The sequence below is a fragment of the Glycine soja genome, chromosome 6, assembly GCF_004193775.1.
Source record: "Glycine soja cultivar W05 chromosome 6, ASM419377v2, whole genome shotgun sequence".
NCBI classification, from domain to species: domain Eukaryota; kingdom Viridiplantae; phylum Streptophyta; class Magnoliopsida; order Fabales; family Fabaceae; genus Glycine; species Glycine soja.
The window spans coordinates 42,610,042-42,633,591 of record NC_041007.1 but is presented as its reverse complement, the minus strand read 5'-3'; the positions used below and the strand labels follow the sequence as shown (position 1 = coordinate 42,633,591).

Genomic DNA, 23,550 nt, shown 5'->3' with positions numbered 1-23,550 from the left:
AATGAACGAGTAAGCTTTCTTAGACGACCAATGGATGAGGGTAGCTGTTTTAGTAGTTCACATCCTCCCAGATTTAACTTTTCAAGATTTAGAGCCTTTTCAAAATGTGGTAACTCCACAAGACTTTTGCAGCCACTTAAATTCAAATAGGTAAGATTTCTAAGAAAACCAATGGATGGATGGAACCGACTGAGTCATCCACATCCACTGAGATCTAGTCTCTCGAGATTTAGGGCCTCACCAAAATCTTGCACCTCGATTAGATTATCGTAGTTAGAGACATTCAAACGTCTCAAATTGGATATAGGCTGCAATGAAGGGTCAATAGAAAGAGAAAAAAATTAAAAACAACACTTGGACCATAATTATTAATTATTTGAACAAGAATCGAATAATCAAAGATAATTTGTTTATTGGTATATTCATTTAAAGTAAATGAAAATAGAAAAAACATAAAAATTTACACTACCTGTGTGCTGTCCCATAAATGTTGGATGTTACTCATAGAAAGATCCAACTCAATAAGATTGTGTGGCTGAAAACATTGAGGTAGAGAGTTAAAGGGATTGTATTGTCAAATAAGATATCCTAATTCATTGAAAAGATAATTGAGGTTTCCTGAAAATTTCTCCTCCTTCTCCTCATATGTGGAAAGCTCCTCCTCATACCTAGGAAACATAAGCAACTTAAGGTTTCTCATTTTTGATAAAGCATCAACTCTCATTGTTGTTTCAAAAAACATCCATGATTTATCATCAACGACTATGGCTTCCAGATTTTTTGCTTTCTACAATATTGCAAACAAGAAAGAAAATATTAGATCTTTCGAAGTACATACAAATTCCAGAAAAAAATGGAGCAACATAAGATTTATACATTAAAAAATTAATTATACCATATTGTCCGACATAACTTTGTAGAGATCTTCACAATCCCATAATCTACTCCACTTTCTTGTCTCTTTAAGTGATTTTTCTCTAACAATACACTTGCCTAAATCTCTCAACAAGTCATGCATATAAATCTTCTCGTGACTAATGGTTATGAGTGTTTTATCAACAAGAATTTGGAGGCCAATTTCAGGATTAAATCCACGAAAATCGATATTAATATCCAAAACCTTAACATCGATTTTTTACAAAAAATTGATGTTAACGTACGTTAACATCGGTTTTTCCCAAAAAATTGATGTTAACATCGGTTTTTTTTTACAAAAAACCCATATTAACATATTGGATATTAACATCGGTTTTTTGAGAAAACCGATGTTAACGTATGTTAACATCGATTTTTTTTACAGAAAATCAATGTTGTTTTCAGGATTTTTTTTAAAATATTCTCTTTGTTTTTATAAAAAAACCACACAACACACAACATATATCATTTGCATTATGCTTTCAAATAGGTTTTAGCAGAAAACTAGCTAGTAAAGTATTAATTGAAAAAAATCAATTGATAACTATGAATAACTATCAACAAAGGTTATTCAATGTTAAAATGAAACAACAATTGTAAAAAATGTAATGCAAAGTATGGTAAACTAATTAAGTAACATAAAGTTACATAATCCCCCAACATCCTATGTTTGATTTCTAACTTTTAGATAATATTGTGCCCACTGGATGCGAAACGCCTTGAATCTCTTTGCTTCCAATGGTCTAACATCATTAAAATATTGCATGATCAAATAAAAGATAAATTAATAATGTAATAACAATGATAAGAAAACCAACTTTGTTTGAAATATACAATTACCGTTTCCCAATTATTGCTGAAAGTTCCTAAGATTATCGTGGACATCCAGTGCATGACGTAATAGCCACACTCAGTGCTTCCTTTTTGTCTATTACACTAAATACATAATGAAAATTGGATATTAATTAAACGTTAACTACAATTAGTGTACACACACATAAGCAATATATATAAGTAGAAGTTTTATTTAAATCACGTACCTTAACAATAATCCACCTAGCACCAGCCTTGGATTTAGGTTGTGGAGTATCATCAAGTCCTTTCAAAGCACTGTTGAATACGAGGAACATTAAAATATTGATGATGTTGAGTTATGCTAATGCAATTGTATTGAAAACAACACTGACATGTTAATTATTCCCTTAAGGTAGTTGTCTAACTTGCTATGTAAAGAACAAAACCAGACAACTAGGTTTTCCTTAGGTAGAATGACAACCATTTGCCAGTGTCTGCTGCAGTGGAGACGAATATGGGTTATTGTAGTATAGATTATTTAAATTCAGTTGTTGTGTTTGACTTACCCATTCAGATAGGCTCCAAGGTAGACATCGCGTTTTGAACTCTGCATCCAACTCTTTGATGTAACTTTCTAATTCAAATTGCGATTGCCCAGATCTTTGAATGGACTATGGCTCGAGGAATCCATACACATCGAAATTCTCCGCTCGCATACTTGTCTCAGTCAGATGCCTGTGTTGTTAAGACAAAATTAATTATGTATGAATTTAAAACAATTACTTTGGTAATTAACAGTAATCTAAATTGACTTACAGAATCCACAATTGTATAATAGATATGCTGAGACATTGACCATCGTGTGCAATTTCAGAGAGATCTTCATTCTGTATATACAACGGGAAGTTTTGATTAAACACCCCGAACACAGTAACATCTCACATAACTTGGAGAGGCTTCAAAAATAGCTGTGGGATGGTCAATGTCATTAGATACAGGGAATCATCGACCTCATGATCCAGGCTTTCTAGAGGTTTTGCAAGAGACACAGTTGGATGTTGATCAAACATAGTTAATTAACAAGTTTTGATTACAATGAACAAATCAATTGAAAAAAAGAAATATATAATCAGAGTAAAATACATGTTCTGATAAACGCTTCACAAGATGTGTCGACCAAGCAAGGAAGGTGTTAAGTGTCTGCCCCACTAAGGTAACCTCGTCAGTGGGTACAGGAACGGAAGCCTCTGCATCTTTAACCTCCTCAACACCAACCTTCATTTGGCCATGCAACAAAGGGATATTATGAAATTGCTGTGGATCCCTCATAAAGTTTTCCTAGGGCAACTAGGCGGGAAGAATTTTTTTCAATGTACAACCCGCATTTGTCTAAGTCACCCGTCTCTGGATTGTTCCCTGAGGGACCAACCTCTAGCTCTGGAGGCAGTGCAAGTCCCTGTGAATGCATCTGAGACTGAAATTGGGACTGTATCCGGCTAAAGGATGCCATCACCTGCCGAATCACTTTTTCTATGATTGACTCCTCAAGCTGATCCCTGATCTGTTGGATCAACTGTTGTAGGTCTTTAGGAGGAATAGAGGAAGAACTACGGGACGTTCATAGAGCCGATCAAAAGTATTGCTTTATGGTGACACCGACTCCAGCAACACGGACATGGCCAGGGTGCTCTGGTCGCCCAATGGCAGCAATCAGGACATCTTGACGTCCATGGGCGACGAACGATCCCTGTGATGCCTGCTCCTCCAAAGAATCTTGTACAGAACACATATATTTGTCCAAGGCATTCATAGAATACACAAAGATAATTACAATTCTTAATTGAAAATGACTTACAATCTTCTCAGTTATTTCCTTTGCTGCCTCAGACGTCATCTGCCCAGTTTTCTTGAAGCGGGCCATCTTCCACTTCACGTAGCGTCTGATGGAAGATGGAGGGTCAATGATGCCCTTAGTGCTTCCGGATTGGGTAGCTTCCTCCAGTCTTTTCTTTGTCTTCTCAGCCATGAGCTTTTGTTTTAAATATTCATAACCCTCACGAGACAATACGTGGGGACAATGTTTTGCTTCTGGATGGCCTGTGCCTTTTTCCGCACATCTTGCAAAAATCGAACATTAATGAAAATGATTACTACAATGAATTATAAGAAGTGATTTTTTTTGGAAAACAACTAAAATGACAAAGTACATACCTCCTACGAGGGGTCTCTGTGGTTTTGACAAAACTGGACCAATTTCTCCTTACTAATGTCATATTTCTCACAGCTAATCAAACAAAAGACTCCAATCAGTCGAGTTCTATAAAATACTTTGCATAACATCTACATAAAGAAAAACCCAAAACTTACAGGTGTATCAAGGATTTTTGACCAAGTCCAAAAGGTATTTCACCCACCAATAAATTAGAACTCAATTTCCTGGAAAATTAAAGACAAGTTACCCAATGATAGAAATCAATATATACATTACTAAGTTTGTCTTCGAAAACACATACCTAAAGCATAAACTTAATGAATTACAATCTACTACAGAAGTATATGCACATCTATGATAAAAAAGTCCAGCCAAGATGCAAGTACAACAAGGCTGGCACAAAAATATTGAAGGAATTTTATCGATGATTTAAGAGCAGACACAATTTAAAATAATGTTCATTTATCAAATATGATGCAGGAAAGGTGTTACTATATATCATGATTGTGTCAACATAGTGTGCCATATTAGAATATAAACAGTGTAGCCACTACAAAGAAAACAAGTTTGGTTGAAAGTACCAAAGCTAATCATACTAAAAATGAATAATCAAACTAGCAAGTGAAAAAACTATTATAATTGTACAACTTTACAATTTTAGGTAGGCTAATCAAGTTTACTCACTCACAAACTTGTTTCTCTGAAACCAACAATTTATTTGGAAAACCAGTCACACAATCAAAGCATTTTCTGCATATTGTGATTCAACAAATTCAGGTTGTGACTCATGAAGGGGAAAATTGTTGTTGCAAATCCAGGTCATGACTCTTGAACTCAAATGCAGGATCAAATCATTTTTTCAAATCTGTTTTATGTATTTTCCCAACTAACATTATATTATGTTTGTTTTATTGGGATGATGCATAACTAAGCACATTTCTGTTTTTTGTGTTTCATTTACCAAGGTAAAGTTGGAATATGTTTTCTTGTCCCCATTGCAGAATGTCCTGTTGAGCTCTATTTATGTTCAGTTTTTTTTTCTCATTTTGCCGTTAATAATTCTATTTATTCTATTCATTTTGCCCAAATAATTTTTTAAGGGAAGGTAATTCCAATCACATCAACATCTTCCCCTGTAAATTGTTTATTGCAAATAATTTTTTAACAACTTTTCATATGCTTAATTTTTGTTTTTTGGGTTATTTATTCAGGGAAGCTGGAATGAGGACTGTGAGTGAAAAAACAAATGGCAGAGTGGCATGGTTTAGCATTATGTCCTTGGCTATGTGCATTGCAGTTTTCTGGTTTGCAATTATGGTATTTGAAGCAGTAATTCTAGAAGAAGAAGCTTATATAGATTAGTTTATTTAATTTTATTTGTGATACAGCAAACATATAATAACTTAGCTGAATTTTTATGAACACTATTTACAAGTGTAGACATAACTTTTTTATACCACAAGTAGAGTTTCCAACATTTCTTTTCCACATATGATTACTACATAGAAGGAACCTTACTACAGAGTACTAACTATGACATCTCTCATGGGGCCTTCATCTTATATTAATTCAACTCCTTTTCTTAGCTGTCACTTCATAAGGCATGACTTAATTGAAGAGGTAGTTCACCCCCTTATTAATGCAATGGGAAAAAAAACACAATACAAAATGGGAAGGGTGTTACAAACAGAAACTTATACAGGAAGGGTCTTTGGTCAGCAGAAGAAGATGAAAAACTTCTTAGGCATATTACTAAGTACGGTCATGGACGTTGGAGCTGAGTTCCTAAGCAAGAAGGTACACCAACACTCTATAGTCTATACCACCCCATTTATCATAAAAATCAAGGGAAAAAACTCTAGTCGATTTTCCTGTCAATGTCCTTTATTGGCAAGTTTGCAAAGGTGCGGAAAATCTACAGGCTGATGTGGATCATTTAATTAAGGCCTCATTTGAAGTCATAACTCAAACAACCCCTTTGAAAACATTATCTCATCTCAGATTGAAACTCAAACAACCTTTTTGAAAAGTGAAAACCTTGCAATTCCAAGAGTGAGGTGCTACAACTTAAATCCAAGGTAGTTCCAGTTAAGTTGGATTATTAACGATTTAAACATGCCAACATCAGGCATGTATGAATGAAATCTCACAATGCTTAACAAAAAGGGATTTCTACTTACAACTAAGTAAATTTAGGGTTTAAACAAACAGAAACTCACAATGTCAACAAATTAAATTAATCATCAGGCATGTATGAATGAAACCTATGAGGGAGCACGAGCTACAAACAATTAAATTAAACTTACAACACAATGGTCAGAGGCAACTGGTTGTCGAGATCGAATCAAATAGACAATGACAATAGCAAACAGCGATGGAGCTTGCGCCACAATTTGAACCTCACGGTAGAGTGAAGGAGGTGACGACCAAGCTTGCGGCAGCGTTCAAGGCTAGGGTTTCCAGATAATGACTTTCCTATGTGTAGAGAACTCGTACGTACGTACACTAGCAGCGAGCTTAGAAAGTGAAAAATTGATTTAAAATATCAGCACTTCAAAGGCAGTGATAGCGAAAAACGTAGTGGTCTCTGGTTACATACAAAAGCAGTTTTATTAAAAACCGTTGTTAACGCCTTAAAAAAATTGGTCAAAATTTCAAAAATGCCACCGCATGGTAATCTACAGGTTTTTAAATAACCGATGTAGATTAAACGATGTTGATTCATTATTTTGTTGTAGTGCCATTAGTGATAGTACTAGACTCATAGTATTAATCATTAAGAAATAATATAAAATCTAGAAACTACTACATAAAAATCATGTGAATAAAGATATTCAAATATACACTAGGACCAAACATTCTAGCATAAACATAAAATTTGAACAATTACACTGAATTTGATTAAACACTCAAAAAAAGACCTTTTAATAACAACTTGACAATGATTATAATAACTGAAATACCTTGCTTGCAAGTAGAAAAAGTGGCCATTGAACTAAAGGAAGATCCCCAGAATTCCTAGGCATTAAAAGCAACTCCATTTCATTGTGAACAAGGAAAACATAGCCATATAGATATTAAGAAGAAAGAAGAAAGATAAAATAAAGCCAATTCCTTCAAGCCTCATAGTCTTTTAGGTACTAAGGTCATGCCACATTCCTCTTGGCCCTGCTTGTATAGGTTTTGGACATATTGCTAACAATCACTATCATCTACAATTTTGATGTTGACCTATACCACTCTGATGCATCTTCCTAAAGGCTTCTCAATACTTGGCTGGTCAATCTTGCAAGGCTCCTATTCTACTTGGGACTTAGAGAACCAATAATATCCTCACTTAAAATCATATATCATGCATTAGACATATGGGAAATCCCTGCATGAAAATCTCCTAATTTTATAAATTCACCAACAAGAAATTCAAGAAAATAAATGATATGAATTTTAATAAGCTTTAAGACACTAGTCCTTGGAAAACTTTATTTTAACACCAAGGCAATTACCATGGCTGTTCTTAAATCCATATTTACAGAACAAATTTGGGGCATAGGGCTCAATACACATCAAAAACAGGTTCTAAATATGTATTAGACTAACAAGGCATCCAATTAGACAAAGAGAGACATAGTGCTCTAAGAATCAAATTTGCATGCAAATTGAAAATTATAGGATTAGGAAAATCCTCACCTTTTCCCACCTATCTTTACTCTTCAAAACCCAAAATGATTCAAGCTCTAGCTTCTCTTTTCCTTAGAGAGAAATACATGAAGAAAGGATGGATGAAGATTATTCCTGCACCCAAATGAAGATTCTAGGAGCTTAAAAATCCACTCTTTAAAATATCAAAATACAAGGAATGTTAAAAATTACTACCTAGAACCTATATGGATCACAACAACTTGACAGAAAAGAAAAAAGAATAAAAAATAGAGAAAATTAAAATAGAGCTGATGTGAGGATAAGGAACTATCAATGAGAAGCTAATGGATATGTGAACATTGTTTTATAATAGCATGTGAGACTCAAAGTGATTTTGATGGAATATGTTTGATAAAAATTCACAGCAATGGTAAAACATGCAATGTTGGTAGGCATTATATATGTTATTTAATTAAATTGTGAGAATTGAAATTAATTTATAGAAGTTTTCTTATATATATATATTTTTTTAAAAGATAAAGACTTCTATAAATTATTTTTTCTAAAAAAGTTCTCTTATATCTTTTTTTCATAAGTAAAATTCTCTCGTATGCCAGTGCATAAGTTTATTTTATTTTATTTTCTTCTTATCACTGAGTAGAATGTAAATTTTATACCAACAAAATATTATAGTGGATATAATTTAGCCATATAAAAGTATACGAAGAAAACAACGCGCATACGAAGAAATAACAGAACTTCTTGCTTATGCCTAAAAGTTATAAAGTTGGAGATATGATAACATGCAAATATAATCATATATAACAGGATGGCACGTATTCAAGCAATACAAAAGAATTTATATCTTAGTGGACAAAAAATGTTATCAGGTACAGTTTACCAGATATAATGCTATTAGACTAAAAAAATATTCATGATAGGGTGGAACTCATTATTTATTTATCTTAAAGAAAGGAATTACGTACCTACATATTTAAGTATTTTCATCAACTAATATGATTTTAAATAGTTTTTTCATTTTTTATATATTATAATTAAATAAAATAAACTTATATTGTTTAAAAATATTTTTTAATATTTAAATATTTTATTTAAGAATGATTTAATTTTAAACAACAAAGAAACATTGTTTTTTCCATATAATTTTGATTTTCTTATTAACTTTTTTAGGGGCCAAATATTTACATATAAATAAAAAAAATTAACAATGCAATAATTCATTAAAATAAGTAGTTTTACATAAAAAATATAAAAGCAGAATTTAAAGTTTCATAATGAAAAAGAAAATAAATATGTCATCTAGTATATAGTTTCCCATAATAAATTAGCAATATTAAAATAGGTAAAAGGGTTTTTAAATTCAATACAGGATAAAAAATATTTTTAAATAAATTAGTAAATAAAATTTGAGAAGAAAAAAATGCTAATAACTTACGAGTTAACTGCTACTTCAAGTAGCTTGAAAATAAACTATAAACAATTAAAATAAGTTTGTGTACTAAACAAATTTCGTTTTGCTTAAAGTAGATTATAAGGTAATTAAATGAATTTATAAGTTCCGCGCCTAAAAAGTTTTACCAAATTTCATTGTAATTCATAAAAATAATTTATATCACTCAATAACAACATATAGCCAAATAATACTGATAATTTAACAAAATATTATAATGGCAAGGACATAATATGTTTATTCAACAAAATACTATAATTTGAAGGGAATTAATTGAGATATTAACATATCTTAATAGCACTGGTAATATCAAGAAAACACACACACCCAATATACCTATATAAGAAACTTATTTAAAATCACAACAAAATTAGATAGCCTTTATAAAATTAACAAATATCAAAGTATATTTTCTGAAATTATTTAAATTTTCATCATACACATATATAGTGGAGCAAAGGGAGACATTGAGAAAGAAATAATGAAATGTTACATAAGACAAATTAAAGAATTAAACGACAAGCAAGAAATAGTTTCTGGATAAATAAATAGTTTAATTTCTATTTTTTGAAAACTAATAACAGATCATGCGTTTCTTTCTCTGTTTTTTTTTTTTAGCCACCAACCATGCATTTCTTCTCACCTTATTATCCAAAGTTTCAAACAAGGTGAAATTTGTTTAATTTGTACCTTGTAAAAAGATGATTGGACTATCTACCCCAAAAGTCCAGGTGAACTTGATCTTGCTACTGCTGCTTCCACTGTGCATCCATATTCAACAATGTCTCCAATGTCTCCAATTCTTCAATTGTAAAATATTTGCGCTTCCGAGGCGACGAATTTTTATTGCGCATCGTTCTTAAGTTTGATAAATCTAGATCATGTTCATATACCCAACGATACCCATATTTCTTCACTTCAACATCCAAATCTTGATAATCAAGATCTCTGGGTCTACATACCACTTTCAACTCATCAAAATTAGAGACATCAAAATGTGATCGAGGGTAATAGAATAGCCACAAGTGATCCGATTCATCCGTGACTAGATCTTCACGGAAAAGAACCGGAATATAAAGAGATGGACGTTCTTTCTTTCTTTGTTCCATGTCTGGAGGGGGCATTCTTCTTTCTTTGTGTACCACGAAGATTACACTCAACGTAATGCCTATCCAATATTTGTCAAGCTGCATAAAGTGAGATATGTCTATGTTTATGACATTACCCATGCCCAAATGCTGTTCGTCGAACCACCTTGGTATTTCACTTCCTGGAATAATACTTGAAATCAATGGAACCCGCCATGCCATTGAATCCCCGGAAGGATGACAATTAAGTGAAATAGTGAAGAGCTGAACCATTTGCATCATCCAAAAGAAACACTTGTCGGTGCAGCAATCTCTATCAACTAATTCTGGGCAGTTGAAAATATTTAATCCCAATCCATATTCATCTTCTTCAACAGTTCCCCATTTCTTCATAGGCCAATCAGTTGCTGAAGGGAGCTCAGGCAAATATTTCAATCTCTTGCAATGTTGTAAGTTTAAAAGTAACAGTTTGGAAAGCTCCTCGAGGCTGGGTAGTGTTTCAAAATTGTTTCCCCTTAAACATAGCTTTTCTAAGGAATGCAAATTTCCAAAAGCATCAGGGATTTTAAGTAAACTACAGAAACTTAGATCAAGTTGACGCATACATGAGAAAATAGTATAGGAAGGCAACAAACATCTAACTGAATCCTCTGATAAATCGATACTGTGTAGGTTTGAACATCCGAAAAGACTTAGGTATGTGAGAGAACTGAGTCTCAATATGTTACTAGGAAAGCTTACTAGACTTTTGCAATCTTTCAAATTTAAAACAGTAAGCTTTCTTAGATGACCAATGGATGGATGTATCTGCCTTAGTTGTACACATCCTTCGAGATTTAACTCTTTAAGATTTAGGTCTCCTACAAAATGTGGCAAGTTTACGAGACTTTTGCAATATTTCAAATTTAAATGAGTAAGCTTTTTTAGATGACCAATGGATGGATGTATCTGCCTTAGTTGTACACATCCTTGGAGATTTAACTCTTCAAGATTTAGGTCCTCTGCAAAATGTGGCAAGTTTACGAGACTTTTGCAATATTTTAAATTTAAATGAGTAAGCTTTTTTAGATGACCAATGGATGGATGTATCTGCCTTAGCTGTACACATCCATAGAGATTTAACTCTTCAAAATTTAGGTGCTCTACAAAATGTGGCAAGTCAGTGAGACTTTTACACTCTTGCAAATCCAATAAAAATGTAATCTTTCTTAGACGACCAATGGATGGGGTAGCTGTTTTAGTAGTTCACATCCTCCCAGATTTAACTTTTCAAGATTTAGGGCCTGTTCAAAATGTGGTAACTCGACAAGACTTTTGCAGTCACTTAAATTCAAATAGGTAAGATTTCTAGGAAAACCAATGGATGGATGGAACCGACTGAGTCGTCCACATCCACTGAGATCTAGTCTCTCGAGATTTAGGGCCTCACCAAAATCTTGCACCTCAATTAGATTATCACAATCAGAGACATTCAAACGTCTCAAATTGGGTATAGGCTGCAATGAAGGGCCAATAGAAAGAGACAAAATTAAAAACAACACCTGGACCATAATTATTAATTATTTGAAATTATAAATACATTCATTTTAAGAAAATAAAAAAACATAAAAATTTAAAAATTTACACTACCTGTGTGCTGTCCCATAAATGTTGGATGTTACTCCCAGAAAGATTCAACTCAACAAGATTGTGTGGCTGAAAACACTTAGGTAGAAAGTTAAAGGGATAAAAATGCCAAATAAGATATCCTAATTCATTGGAAAGATAATTAAGGCTTCCTGAAAATTTCTCCTCCTCAATTGTGGAAAGCCCCTTCTCATAATACCTGGGAAGTATAAGCAACTTAAGGTTTTTGATTTTTGATAGAGCATCAAATCTCATTGTTGTTTCAGAAAACATCCCTGGTTCATCTTCAACAACTATGGCTTCCAGATTTTTTGCTTCCTACAACATTGCAAACAAAAAAGAAAATATTAGATCTTTGAGGTATATACAAATTCCAAAAAAAATCGAGCAACCTAAGATTTATACATTAAAAAATTCATTATACCTTATTGCTCGACATAAATTTGTAGAGATCTTCACAATCCCATAGTCTACTCCACTTTCTTGGCTCTTTAGGTGATTTTTCTCTAACAATACACTTGCCTAAATCTCTCAACAAGTCATGCATATAAATCTTCCCGTAACTAATGGTTATGAGTGATTTATCAACAAGAATTTGGAGGCCAAATTCAGGATTAAATCCACGAAAATTTAGGATTTCCTTCACATTATCCTCAAAATAATGCTGACCGGAAAAGCAAGCAATATCTAAAAATATTTCCTTGTCTTTTTCTTCCAGAGCATCATAACTTATTCGTAACACGTCCATAATATTCTTACTTTTATTTTCACTTAGCCTAACCAATGTACCTTCCCACTGTGAAACATCTACACCAAACAAGGATTTGCCTATTACTTTAATTGCCAAGGGATGGCCTTGAGCATGCCATAGTGCATCATGTGTCAACATTTTATAATCACTCATAATATAGTCACATTTGAAAGCATTATTGCAAAATAACTGAACAGCATTGTCTTGATTCAATGGCCTGACTCTGTAAACATGATTTACTCCATGTGTCCTTAATATGTGTTCATCCCTAGAAGTTATGATGATCCTGCTCCCTCCACCTAGGCACTCACGTAATAGAGTCTCTCTACTCCCCGTAAACATGTGTAGTTGTTCAACCTGACTAACATTATCAAGAACTATAAGTCCTCGTTTATTGCGTAGCCTAGTCCCTATCAAATATGTTCCCCTAGAAACATTACAAATCTCTAGATTTTTATCATTTAGACACTGATCAAGTAATTGTTTTTGTACACCTAATGAACCAGAATGTCGATAAATTTTGTTTACATCATCAACAAAACAATGAACATCATATTGATAAGCAATCTTTTCGTATAAAGCAAGGGCAAGAGTCGTTTTTCCTATTCCCCCCATTCCACTAATTCCGACAACTCGAACGTCAGTGACCGACTCCAATGCTAAACACTTTTCTAATTCTTCAACACGGGATTCCATCCCAACCAGATTACCACTTGGAAGATTTTGAAATTTGGGACCCAATATATAATTTATTTTTTGAACAATTTCTTTAATCATTGCAGGTTGTGACCTGAAAATTTAAAGAAAATGATGAATGGCAAATTATCAGAACCACAACATAATGTATAGATGTACAGGGCAAGATAATTTCAGAGATTTTAAACACCATTTGCGTTAAACATGTATATATTTAGAGTCAATTTGCATGTTACGTCCTCAACTTCTATGAACTCTACTTTAGAAAGCGATAATAAGTTTGATAAAAACAACTTGACTAAGAAATGATGAAATGTATGCACATGGATATAATATGACTGACTGCATATAATTTTGTACTTACTTATTTCGGATATCCCAGCCAGAGAGGTTGGCCATTTGTGTCAGAGCTTCTCTACATCTCTGCAGTTCCTCCATCTTCACTTTATCTTCTCTGAATCTTTCTTCGTGTTCTGCAAAGGCAATCCCATAATAACCACTCTGTTTCCGCAGCTCTGATGGATCAACATCATAGAAAATTGGAAGAACACGACTCGGGGATGCTTCAATAGTGCAGTTGCAGATGTGTGCAAGTTCACGCAAGCACCAAGTTGAGGAAGCATAGTTCTTAGAGAAGACCACAAGGAAAAGGCGAGACTCTTGAATGGCCAGTAGCAGCTCGGGTGCTATGGATTCGCCTTTCTGAAGATGTGTATCATCTTTGAAGGCATGGATGCCATTTTCAAAGAGAGCATCAAAGAGAAAAGCAGTGAAGTTGTTGCGCGTGTCTTCACCGCGGAAGCTGACAAACACATCATATGTAGTGATGATCGCATGAGATGAAGAAGAAGAAGAGCTGTATTGGATGATGGCCTTAGAAGCCATTGCAATTGCAGAAGCGTAATGCGAGGATAATAACTATGGGCAGTGAAGAAATATTATAAAGCTAATAATTGTAGAAAGAAACGATTCTTTCTTTATTTTTCCAATTTGCTTTATATAAAGTTAATAACTGTAGTTCACTCGTCAGTTTCTCATGTCACAATTGCGTCTTAGGATTTTCATTTTTCAACCTACCTTGTGCTGTCATCTTCGGTTCACTTTTCCTTTATTTTTCTTTAATTTTTGTATTGTTTAATTACTCATTTTATTTTTATTTTTTATCCTTTAATCTTTATAGTTTTAAAATAGGTTTTTTTTCTTTAATTTATATTTTAATTTTGTTTTAGTCCGGATAGTTTGAAAGTTATTTTTTTTCTTTTTATAATTTTACATTTTATATTTTAATTCTATTTTAGTCTAGATAGTTTGAAAGTTATTTTTTTATAATTTTAAATTTTAATTTTATTTTAATTTCTATAGTAGTAATTTTTTTAGTTTATATATTTTATATTTTAATTTTTTATAACAAATTATTTTTATATTTTTTTAGTAAGAATTAAAAGATAATTAAAATACAAATTATAAAAATAAAAAAATAATTTTCAAATTTTAAAAACTAAAAAAGAAATAAAAATACTACTTTTAAATATAGTATTAAAAAATTTAAATATAAATTATAAGATAACAAAATTATTTTCAAATTATAGAGATAAAAATATGGGATTTTTTCTAGTGAAGACTATTGATATTAATGCTAACGCGTTTTTTTTAGGCATTCAAGACGTGATTAATTTATATTTAATTGTAAATTATTATTATTAAGTCAAGTCAGCTAGACAATTTTGACACAATCTCTTGGAAGAAAATTATGACACACTACCGTGTGAATAAGGTATAAGTGTGGATTTGGATGTATACATGACAATGGGGCAGGATGTGTATGAGTATTGTCTTTTCAATTCTTTACTTCGACTTTTCAACATATTTCATAGTCGTATCCGATATCCGACGAGTTTAAGTTTATTGTCTCATTCCCGTACCCATGGGGTATCAGATATCTCCGATCCCGTTCCATACACGATTCAAATTAAAAAAATATTTTTTTTTTGTAAAAAAATATTAAAAATTTGATTTTAGAAAAAATAAATTGATTGTTAAACATTTGTTTTTAACTACTTATATATTAATAAATTTATTATAGCGCGTGTGTCTACAAAAATAGTTAAGAAAATAATATAAAATTATGTAAAAATTCTAAAATAAAATTAACTAGTAATAAAAATCCTATGCCTTTTGATTAAATTATGCAAAAATTCTAAAGATTTTAAGTGGCGGGACGGGTTCAGGTTCGGGGTCGGGACGGGTCTAGTAATCACATACTCGTACCCAACTTTTGGTTATCGGGGAAAACTCGAACCCGAACTCATACTCGGTCAACTCGAATATTACCTATTAAAGTTAAAACGAATTCGGACGGATCCCCACGGGTATGGATTTTCTTGCCATGCCTACTTGGATGCTACAATTAGAGAAAATACTTACACATTTCTCATTAGTAAGACATTTGATGTGATCTTAGTTTTGTCATTCCTCGATTTGACTACAGTTGATATTCATGGTACATAACATTCAAACTATTAGTGGTTTTTTAAATTATTAATTATAAAAAATCAATATGATTCTCACAAATAATAAATAAATAAATAACGTATATATTTTTTCATTTGAATATTTGTTTGAGGTGTATTTTGATTTTATTGGGAGAGAAATAAAATTATCAAAATAAAAAAACTTTTTTCTGGTGTAACTTTTTTATTTCTTATGATTTATATTTTTATTTTATTTTATTCTCTATAGTTTGAAAATGATTTTTTTAGTTTTTATATTTTATATTTTAATTTTTTTAGTCTTTATTACCAAAATATATATGAGTAATATTATCAATTACAATTAACTATAAATATATTATTAATTAATTCATAAATAATTTATCACATTTGTAATAAAAAATAGTTGATAATTTATAACTTATTTAAAATTAATTTTTTTATAATTTTTTAACAATGACTAAAATATAATTAAAATGTAAATTATTAAAATTAAAAAAATCACTTTCAAATTGAAAGGATAAAAAAAGAATTAAAAATATCATTTTTAAACTATACGAATTAAAAATGAATTTAAACGTAAACTATAAAACTAAAAAAGTTATTTTCAAATTATAGGGATAAAAATATACTAATCCTAAAATTATAGAAAAAAATGTGTAAACTTAACCTAATTTTTATTTATTTATTAAACTTAAGATATATGGTATATGTATGCAAAGAAAGCATGGATAGTGAAAATGAGAAGTTTTTCTTGGCAGCTTCTTCCCCCACTTGTCATATGTTAGAAGCCATTGCAAAAGCTGTGAAGTTTCGAAGGAAGGTGAATGGTTTATGGATGCAAAGAAATCATGGACAGTGAAAATGATGAGTTTTTCTTGACAGCTTCTTCCCCTCGTTGCCATATGTGGGGTCCACAGAAACCGCGTCCCTTATTCACACTTTATTTTAGTTTTCCCTTTTTTTTCCCGTGAATAGCATAACTTATAGATTGTTATAAATTGTTACTAGTGGCTGCTGGCCCGTGCGATGCACGGGTCGATATTTTACTGTAAGTGACATAAATACTATTTGTCAGGGTGTTGTTTGTATATAATATAAAGAGAATTTGTAAGAAGAGTTGATTGTGTTAAAAACATTTTGAAATTGATTTAAACTATACAAAAGAAACATAGGAAATAAATTTAAAAATATTGTGGTTTTGTAGGAAAAAATTTATTTTAGATGTATTTTATTGTGAAGAGGGTCTAAATTTGCATAATTAATGGGCATATGAAAGTAATATTTTCATTATAAAAGATAATTTACACTTATAAAAAAATAAGTTTTTTTGTAAAATAATCTTGTAGTGTTTGTTTAAAAAAATGTTTTAGTCTACAAAAGTAATTTGTTGTTATGTTAAATAATTTTGTAATTTTAGATGTATTTTATTTTGAAGAGAGACTGAATTCGCATAATTAGTGGGCATATGAAAGTAATATTTTCATTATAAAAGATAATTTACACTTATAAAAAAAATAAGTTCTTTTGTAAAATAATCTTTTAGTCTTTGTTTTAAAAAATGTTTCAGTCTATAAAAGTAATTTGTTGTTATGTTAAATAATTTTGTAATCTCTATAAATAATATAATGTAAACAATTTTTTGTGGGATAATATTATTTAAAAATAACCTTTTCTTATCCTAAATAATTTTTAATCTAATTCAGCAAAAAAAATTATAATAATGTATAAAAAATAATGTTTTAGAACAATTTTAGTGGTGGCACTATTGAGCTATCTCTTTTTTCGTATAAAGGCCAAAACGAACCACATACAAACGTGTGAAAAAAAAACATAATAGAAACAGTAGTAGGCATCAAAACGGAATCAGACAAAGCTGACGCATGTTTTCAGTACTTTAGTCCAAAGGAAACCGAAAAAGGTAAACAGACAATGAATACACAACCGGGAAAAAAAAAAAAGCAAATGCAATAGAAACTAAAAGTTCACAAAGCAAGCCCAAAGGAGAGAAATAGTCATCAGAGTGAGAGGTACGGGATGGGAATGACAAAACAATGACAATATGGGAAAAGAAGAAATGGAAAAAAAAGAAGCAAATGCAACGCAAACCAATATATTATGGAATAATATAATTTAAACTTAAATGATCATTTGATTTCATTTAGTCTATAAAAATAACCTTTTCTTATCCTAAATAATTTTTAATCTAATTGAGCAAAAAAAAATTTATAATGTAAAAAAAAATAATCTTTTAGAAGCCAATATTGAGCTATCTCTTTTTTCGTATAAATACCAACAAAAGGCATGGCCTTCAATGTAATTTGGAAGCCAAAGTTCAGTAAATCAATATAAATACCAAAAGACAAACAGAGGGCTGAGCAAAATTAAGAGAACGTAAATATTGTTAATATTAAAATAGCAACGGTGCAGTTATAGTCAAGAAATTGTCTGGTAATAGGAGGAAACAAAAACCACAAAATATTCAACCTTTTTAAAAATAAAGATGAATATAAAAGTACTCATTCATCGAAGTCAAAGTCAGTGTCATTGTTGTCCCATTCAATAGTTTTCCTGATGAGCAATTCCCATGCATGCTCGTGAAAACGGTAGTAGAAAGCTATCTCATCTCCGGGTGTCAAATTTTTGTCCTGGATCAAGTTGAACCATGGTTCTGTAATAGCTGGCATGTCATTGTGGATGCTGACTTGCCATTGGGTGGATTTTGGAAGTCCGCGGTGGATGGTAATACTTTTTTTTGAGCCATAGACAAATCCAAAAATGCTGCAGGAAGTATCTGTATGATCAAGACTAAGGATGGTTAAACAAATTGATGAGGAAACAACGACAAATTATCATAGATTTAAAAAAGTGTAGTATAACACACCAAAGGAAGGTTGTTTTGTAGCATATCATGTGTGATATCAGCTGTGAAAATATATCTTCTTCTATATATAATGGGCTTTACGCTGGAGTGGTGGTGTGTAGGTCCGTCAATATGAACTGTGAAAGTGGTATTTTTGTCAGCAGCAACGAAACGTAGAATGACGCTTTCGTTTAGGTTGCATGCCTTTCTAAAATCATTTAAGCCATCAACAAAGAAGCATTTAGTACCATGTGTTCTTACCCGGATGAAATGTATATTGCCATCGCAGTGGAATAAAACATATTTTGGGTAATTCCGGAGCCATTGTCTGTGATAAGAGTAAGGAACTTGCAGAAGGTTCTGCAGACAAAGAAAGTAAAGCAAGGTAGTTGAAAAAAAAATGGAAATTTAGTTAAGTAGAAAATAGTTGTTTATATGAAATGTTACCTTTTGAACTTTGAAAGGTGCCGTAAATCTTATGTTGTCCATTGCATCACGTGGGAACTACACGAATAATGTGAAAATATTAAGTAACCAAAGGAACAGAGCAAACAAATATAAGAAAGATGAAAATGAGAAGCAGAGAAAATAAATTATAATAGTGGAGCGGGATGCGGAAGTGGCCATAAGGATGCAAAGAAGATGAATAGGAAGTGCAGTATAGATAGATATATGTGTATAGAAGTGTTGTAAGTGGCAGTGGTGTTATATCGATATAATGACCGATTTAATTAACAAATTAAATGGTGACTCTCTGTTGTTGAAGGATGCAAAAAAGAGTTATGAAGAGTCACAACCGTATACAACGCTGACGTCTCCCGATATTATTATTTTAGAGTACAAATGTATGATAATGATTACATTTGATGTAGTATAGGGAGATACAACTGCAGTAATTGTCTTAGTGCATTTTTTACAAAGGTGCCTCAGTGGTGTAAGTTTTATGTGGGATGGGAAAGTCATATTTTTTGGTAGACAAAGTGGAAGTTCAGAAGGCAATCTAATAGCAGAGTAAGCAGGGATAGAAAGCGTGTAGGAAGTGTGTATGTATTGGGAAAAGTAAGGGTTCAGCAGTAATTGTGCAGTGTATTTATTAGGAATACGGAATCATTGGTGTAATTTTAATTTGGTAGTGGATAAGTTGTATTTATTTGTAGACTAAGTGGAAGTTGAAAAGGCAATCATATAGGAGTGTAAGCACGAATACAAAATGTGCAGGGTTGGTCCAGGGACTTGGAAAATATTTTCATTAAATCACATTAAATAAAAAAGGATTGAAGTTGTATTTATTTGTAGACTAAGTGGAAGTTCAGAAAGCAATCGTATAGAAGTGTAAGCACGAATACAAAATGTGCAGGGGTGGTCCAAGGAGTTTGAAAACATTTTCGTTAAATCACATTAAATAAAAAAAGGATTTCAATTTAATTAACCATAATATGGATTTGTATGTGTATTTCGTAAATAATTGTATGCTTCGCAGTTAAATAAATAAATTATGATGAAATAAACAATTTGATATTGACCATGTAATATAAATTAAATAAATTTGTTGAAGTTGCATTGAATTCCCCGAAGTCAGCATAGCAATTTTGGAATGCAACAACATACATGGTACATGTGTTATATGTCAGAGTGAATAAAACAAACAAACAGAAAGGTGTAATTAATGCAACAACATAATTGTATTGTATGATGGAAGGATACCTGTTTATAAATTGGCAAAGACTTCGTTGTAAACAACATTAGTGGTAATATTTTTTGGATTACCGTCATTGTCATGTATGAGAATATGAAGTCCATCTTTGCTTTTAACCCTTGAATGTGCAACATATAGTTGGCCATGACTAAAAACTGGGTGTGGCAAATATAGTCCTATGTGGTGTAATGATTGTCCCCGAGACTTGTTTATAGTCATAGCATAAGAAACTATGAATGGAAACTGCCTCCTGATAAATTTGAATGGCCATAGAGATTCAGAAGGAGACATATTTATTCTGGGTATGTATGTCCTATTTCCTATATTAGGCCCAATAAGTACTTCAGCCTCAATCACATGAGATCCAAGTTTGGTGATAATGAGCCTAGTTCCATTGCACAGACCATCAGTCTGGTCGAGATTTCGTATTAGCATGATTGGAGTTCCGACCTTAAGTTTTAATTTATGATTAGGTATACCTGATGTTTGCAATGAATACAGAAATTTAGGTGGCAATAATGCGAAAGCAGGATTGAGCAGTTCATCTGATTTATCAATACTATCTGTGCTACAATACTAATACTCCTTTTCGTTATTGGGTATAAGTGATAGGACATAATCATTTATTTTGTCAACAATTTCCTTTTTAGAGGCAAGAACAACTCTTTTTTGCAAGTAATCTGTGTTACTATAGTTATCTATCAAGCTGGGATAGGTGGCTTCAACAATAGCATGGATATAATCATCATAATCCTTGATAAGAAACTCATCTGGAATAGTGATTTCTGAAAATCCGTCATTATGTTGTCCAATTTTTCCATCTCCTATGTCAAGTAGCCAATCTGAAAATTGTTTGAGCTCTCATTGTTGGGCTGTTGGGGAGCATTTGATAGCAATCTCATGTTTTTTGCAAGTTTAAGAATTTGGCAATGATCCCAAATGTATGATGCATTTATAATTGCATGGTCGATGTCTGAGTGATTACCTTTTGGAACAATTGGCAAGATCTATCGGAAATCTCCACCAAAAATGATAATTTTCCTTCCAAAAGGTAGATTGTTCTGCATGATGTCTTTAAGGCTTTTATCTAGTGCCTCAAATGCAAATTTGTGACACATTGGAGTTTCATCCCAAACTATTAGTTTTGTAACCTTTAATAATTCAGCTAAGTCACTGCCTTGATGAATATTGTGTTGCAGGGATGGGTATAGCAAATTTGGAATGTGCGGTCCGACCACCAGGCAAGAGTAATGAAGCAATTCCACTCGAAGCAATTGTATAAACAATTCCACCATTGGAGCGTATAGCAGATGATAAGGTTGTCCAAACAAATGTTTTGCCAGTTCCACCATATCCATAGAGAAAGTAAACTGCAGTTGATTGAGTGTTAACTACACACATAATGGTATCGACAATAGTTTTTTGCTCATCTGTAATTATATATTCACATATTAACAAATAGTAATATACACTATTGTGATTGAGGAGTTGCTGAATCAAATATGTCATAATTTATGAATACCTGTGAGCAATTGGTATGTTGTGTTGTATTGTTCTGCTAGCATTTCTTTGTCATATGTCATTTCATTATGGATCAGATTATTATGTTGTTGGTTGCGTGCATATCCTATTGGGTATGGCATGGATGGAAAATCTCGCAAGCTCCTTCTGTTGGCTTGTAGCATATTCTCAATCTCAGTCAATCATAAATGAATTGTTTCCTTTTCAGTAAGGCGAATACCTGTGATTAGTAAAATAAGAAACATAATGATTATGAATAAACAATAATTATTTCGAATATATAAAATGACCTTGTTTTCTATGATTGAATGTGATATCATCTGCCATCCATTGCCATGTCTGTTGCCAAACATATTTTGGTCTGTCCATGGTGTTCATAAATAAAAGTTTGACAAATAATTTTCTTAGGAAGTGTACAGTACCCCAATTATTAGCTTCTTGTAAAGCACTAATAAATTCTTGATCACTACCTAGAAAGCCTTTTGCAAAACATGCTTCCCTAAATGTAGGATATACCACACCATTGATTGTTCTAATGTCACTGTAAGACTGTGCACCTTTGGTAGTGAATAGCATCATTCTAAGGTAAAACAGTTCACCAACTGAAGGTGGGACCCATATGAGTCTGCCTATTGTATTCCCTTGTTTTCTTGGTTGCCAGCATCTTTTGCGGGCGACATAAACAAATCTTGAGATATATTGATGATATGTAATATCCCGTCCATAAGAATATATTTTGTTAGAATGCATCCAGGCTGTGAACATGAATTCTTTGATTGTGTTTTTTGATAGGACTTCACCTATTTGTTGATCATCTGTCTAGTAAACATGTTGTTGATTTTCAAGGTGGAAATACAGCCGCTCCAGTGTTGGGGAACGCGCATGCATTGGGAATGCAAAAATTTTCCAACATGCTTCTGGCGGAGATACATATCTAATGATTAAAGTAGCATACATATATTGTTGAAGATAGAATCAGATGTTGGTAAGTTTGAGTTAAATATATAAGATCAAATAAATTAATTTATGTTAAATGATTTTGTTAATTGAATCAGGTGAGAATAGAAGGATACCTGCAATCAAGATTTTGTTTAATTTCATCTTGAACCTGAGTGTTGTCACCATTGCTGCTGTGATGATTTCCAAGAGCAGCTGTGATACGGTCAAAACCTTTATACTTTAATTAGAGTTGTGGATTGTATGGTACAACAAATCTGTTATCTAGTTCAATTCCATTTTTCATTATTGTACGTCCATCATTTCTTCTACTATAAACTGGGAATCCATCCTGATCAACAATTGTTGCTCCATGGAATTTTTTTTGGAAAACATCTAATGCACTTTCCATTGACCATACATGGTGATTTTTTATTTGCAAACCCACATGGTCCATGCATCATATGGTTTGAGACAATTTCAAATAATTATGGCTGGGTGTGTTTGTCAGGTATTTCTGCTGAAATGATTTGATTAATATTGTCTGGATTTGGTAACTTGTTTGAAGGGTGCAGAAAGATGAAAATGTGGGCATGTGGCAATCCTCTTTTTTGCCACTCAATTGTATAAATATCTGTAATAAACTTGCATCAGTTATATTATAAACATCAATTTAGAAAGTAGGGAAAAAGTCATAGAATTTTTTATCACTTACATCCAATAATGTTACCAAAGATATTGCCATGTTTTAAGTCATTCATCAAATGATTGAGTTTTATTTTGAAAACTCGTGTGATAATATCAGGGCAATTATTGGGGGTCAGATTGGATTGTGTGACCTTGCGTTGTATT

The 23,550-nt window shown here is 32.2% G+C and overlaps 1 protein-coding gene, 1 long non-coding RNA gene and 1 pseudogene across 4 annotated transcripts in view; all 3 read right to left on the bottom strand.

Moving 5' to 3' along the window:
• Positions 1-95: 95 nt before the first annotated feature.
• LOC114417023 lies at positions 96-1,787 on the bottom strand. Of its 2 annotated transcripts, none has more exons than XR_003667699.1 (3): positions 1,756-1,787; positions 470-787; positions 96-308 (listed from the first exon to the last, which is right to left on the bottom strand). It is a non-coding gene; the product is annotated as an uncharacterized LOC114417023 (long non-coding RNA). The 2 variants fall into 2 exon arrangements; XR_003667698.1 differs by lacking the exon at positions 1,756-1,787 and adding an exon at positions 896-1,191.
• Positions 1,788-2,976: 1,189 nt separating this feature from the next.
• The window catches only part of LOC114417021, an 85,025-nt pseudogene continuing 64,451 nt past the window's right edge, over positions 2,977-23,550 (bottom strand). Inside the window, exons 9-13 of the transcript XR_003667694.1 lie at positions 6,886-7,714; positions 6,229-6,438; positions 4,078-4,146; positions 3,922-3,994; positions 2,977-3,827 (exon numbers count right to left, since the gene is read on the bottom strand). The product of XR_003667694.1 is annotated as a TMV resistance protein N-like (transcript). The remainder of the gene's footprint in view (positions 3,828-3,921; positions 3,995-4,077; positions 4,147-6,228; positions 6,439-6,885; positions 7,715-23,550) is intronic.
• LOC114417017 (TMV resistance protein N-like) lies at positions 11,163-14,176 on the bottom strand. Its single transcript, XM_028382096.1, has 4 exons — positions 13,558-14,176; positions 12,171-13,287; positions 11,750-12,064; positions 11,163-11,616 (listed from the first exon to the last, which is right to left on the bottom strand). The coding sequence occupies exons 1-4, from the start codon at positions 14,076-14,078 to the stop codon at positions 11,329-11,331; spliced, it is 2,241 nt and encodes a 746-aa protein (XP_028237897.1). The 5' UTR covers positions 14,079-14,176; the 3' UTR covers positions 11,163-11,328.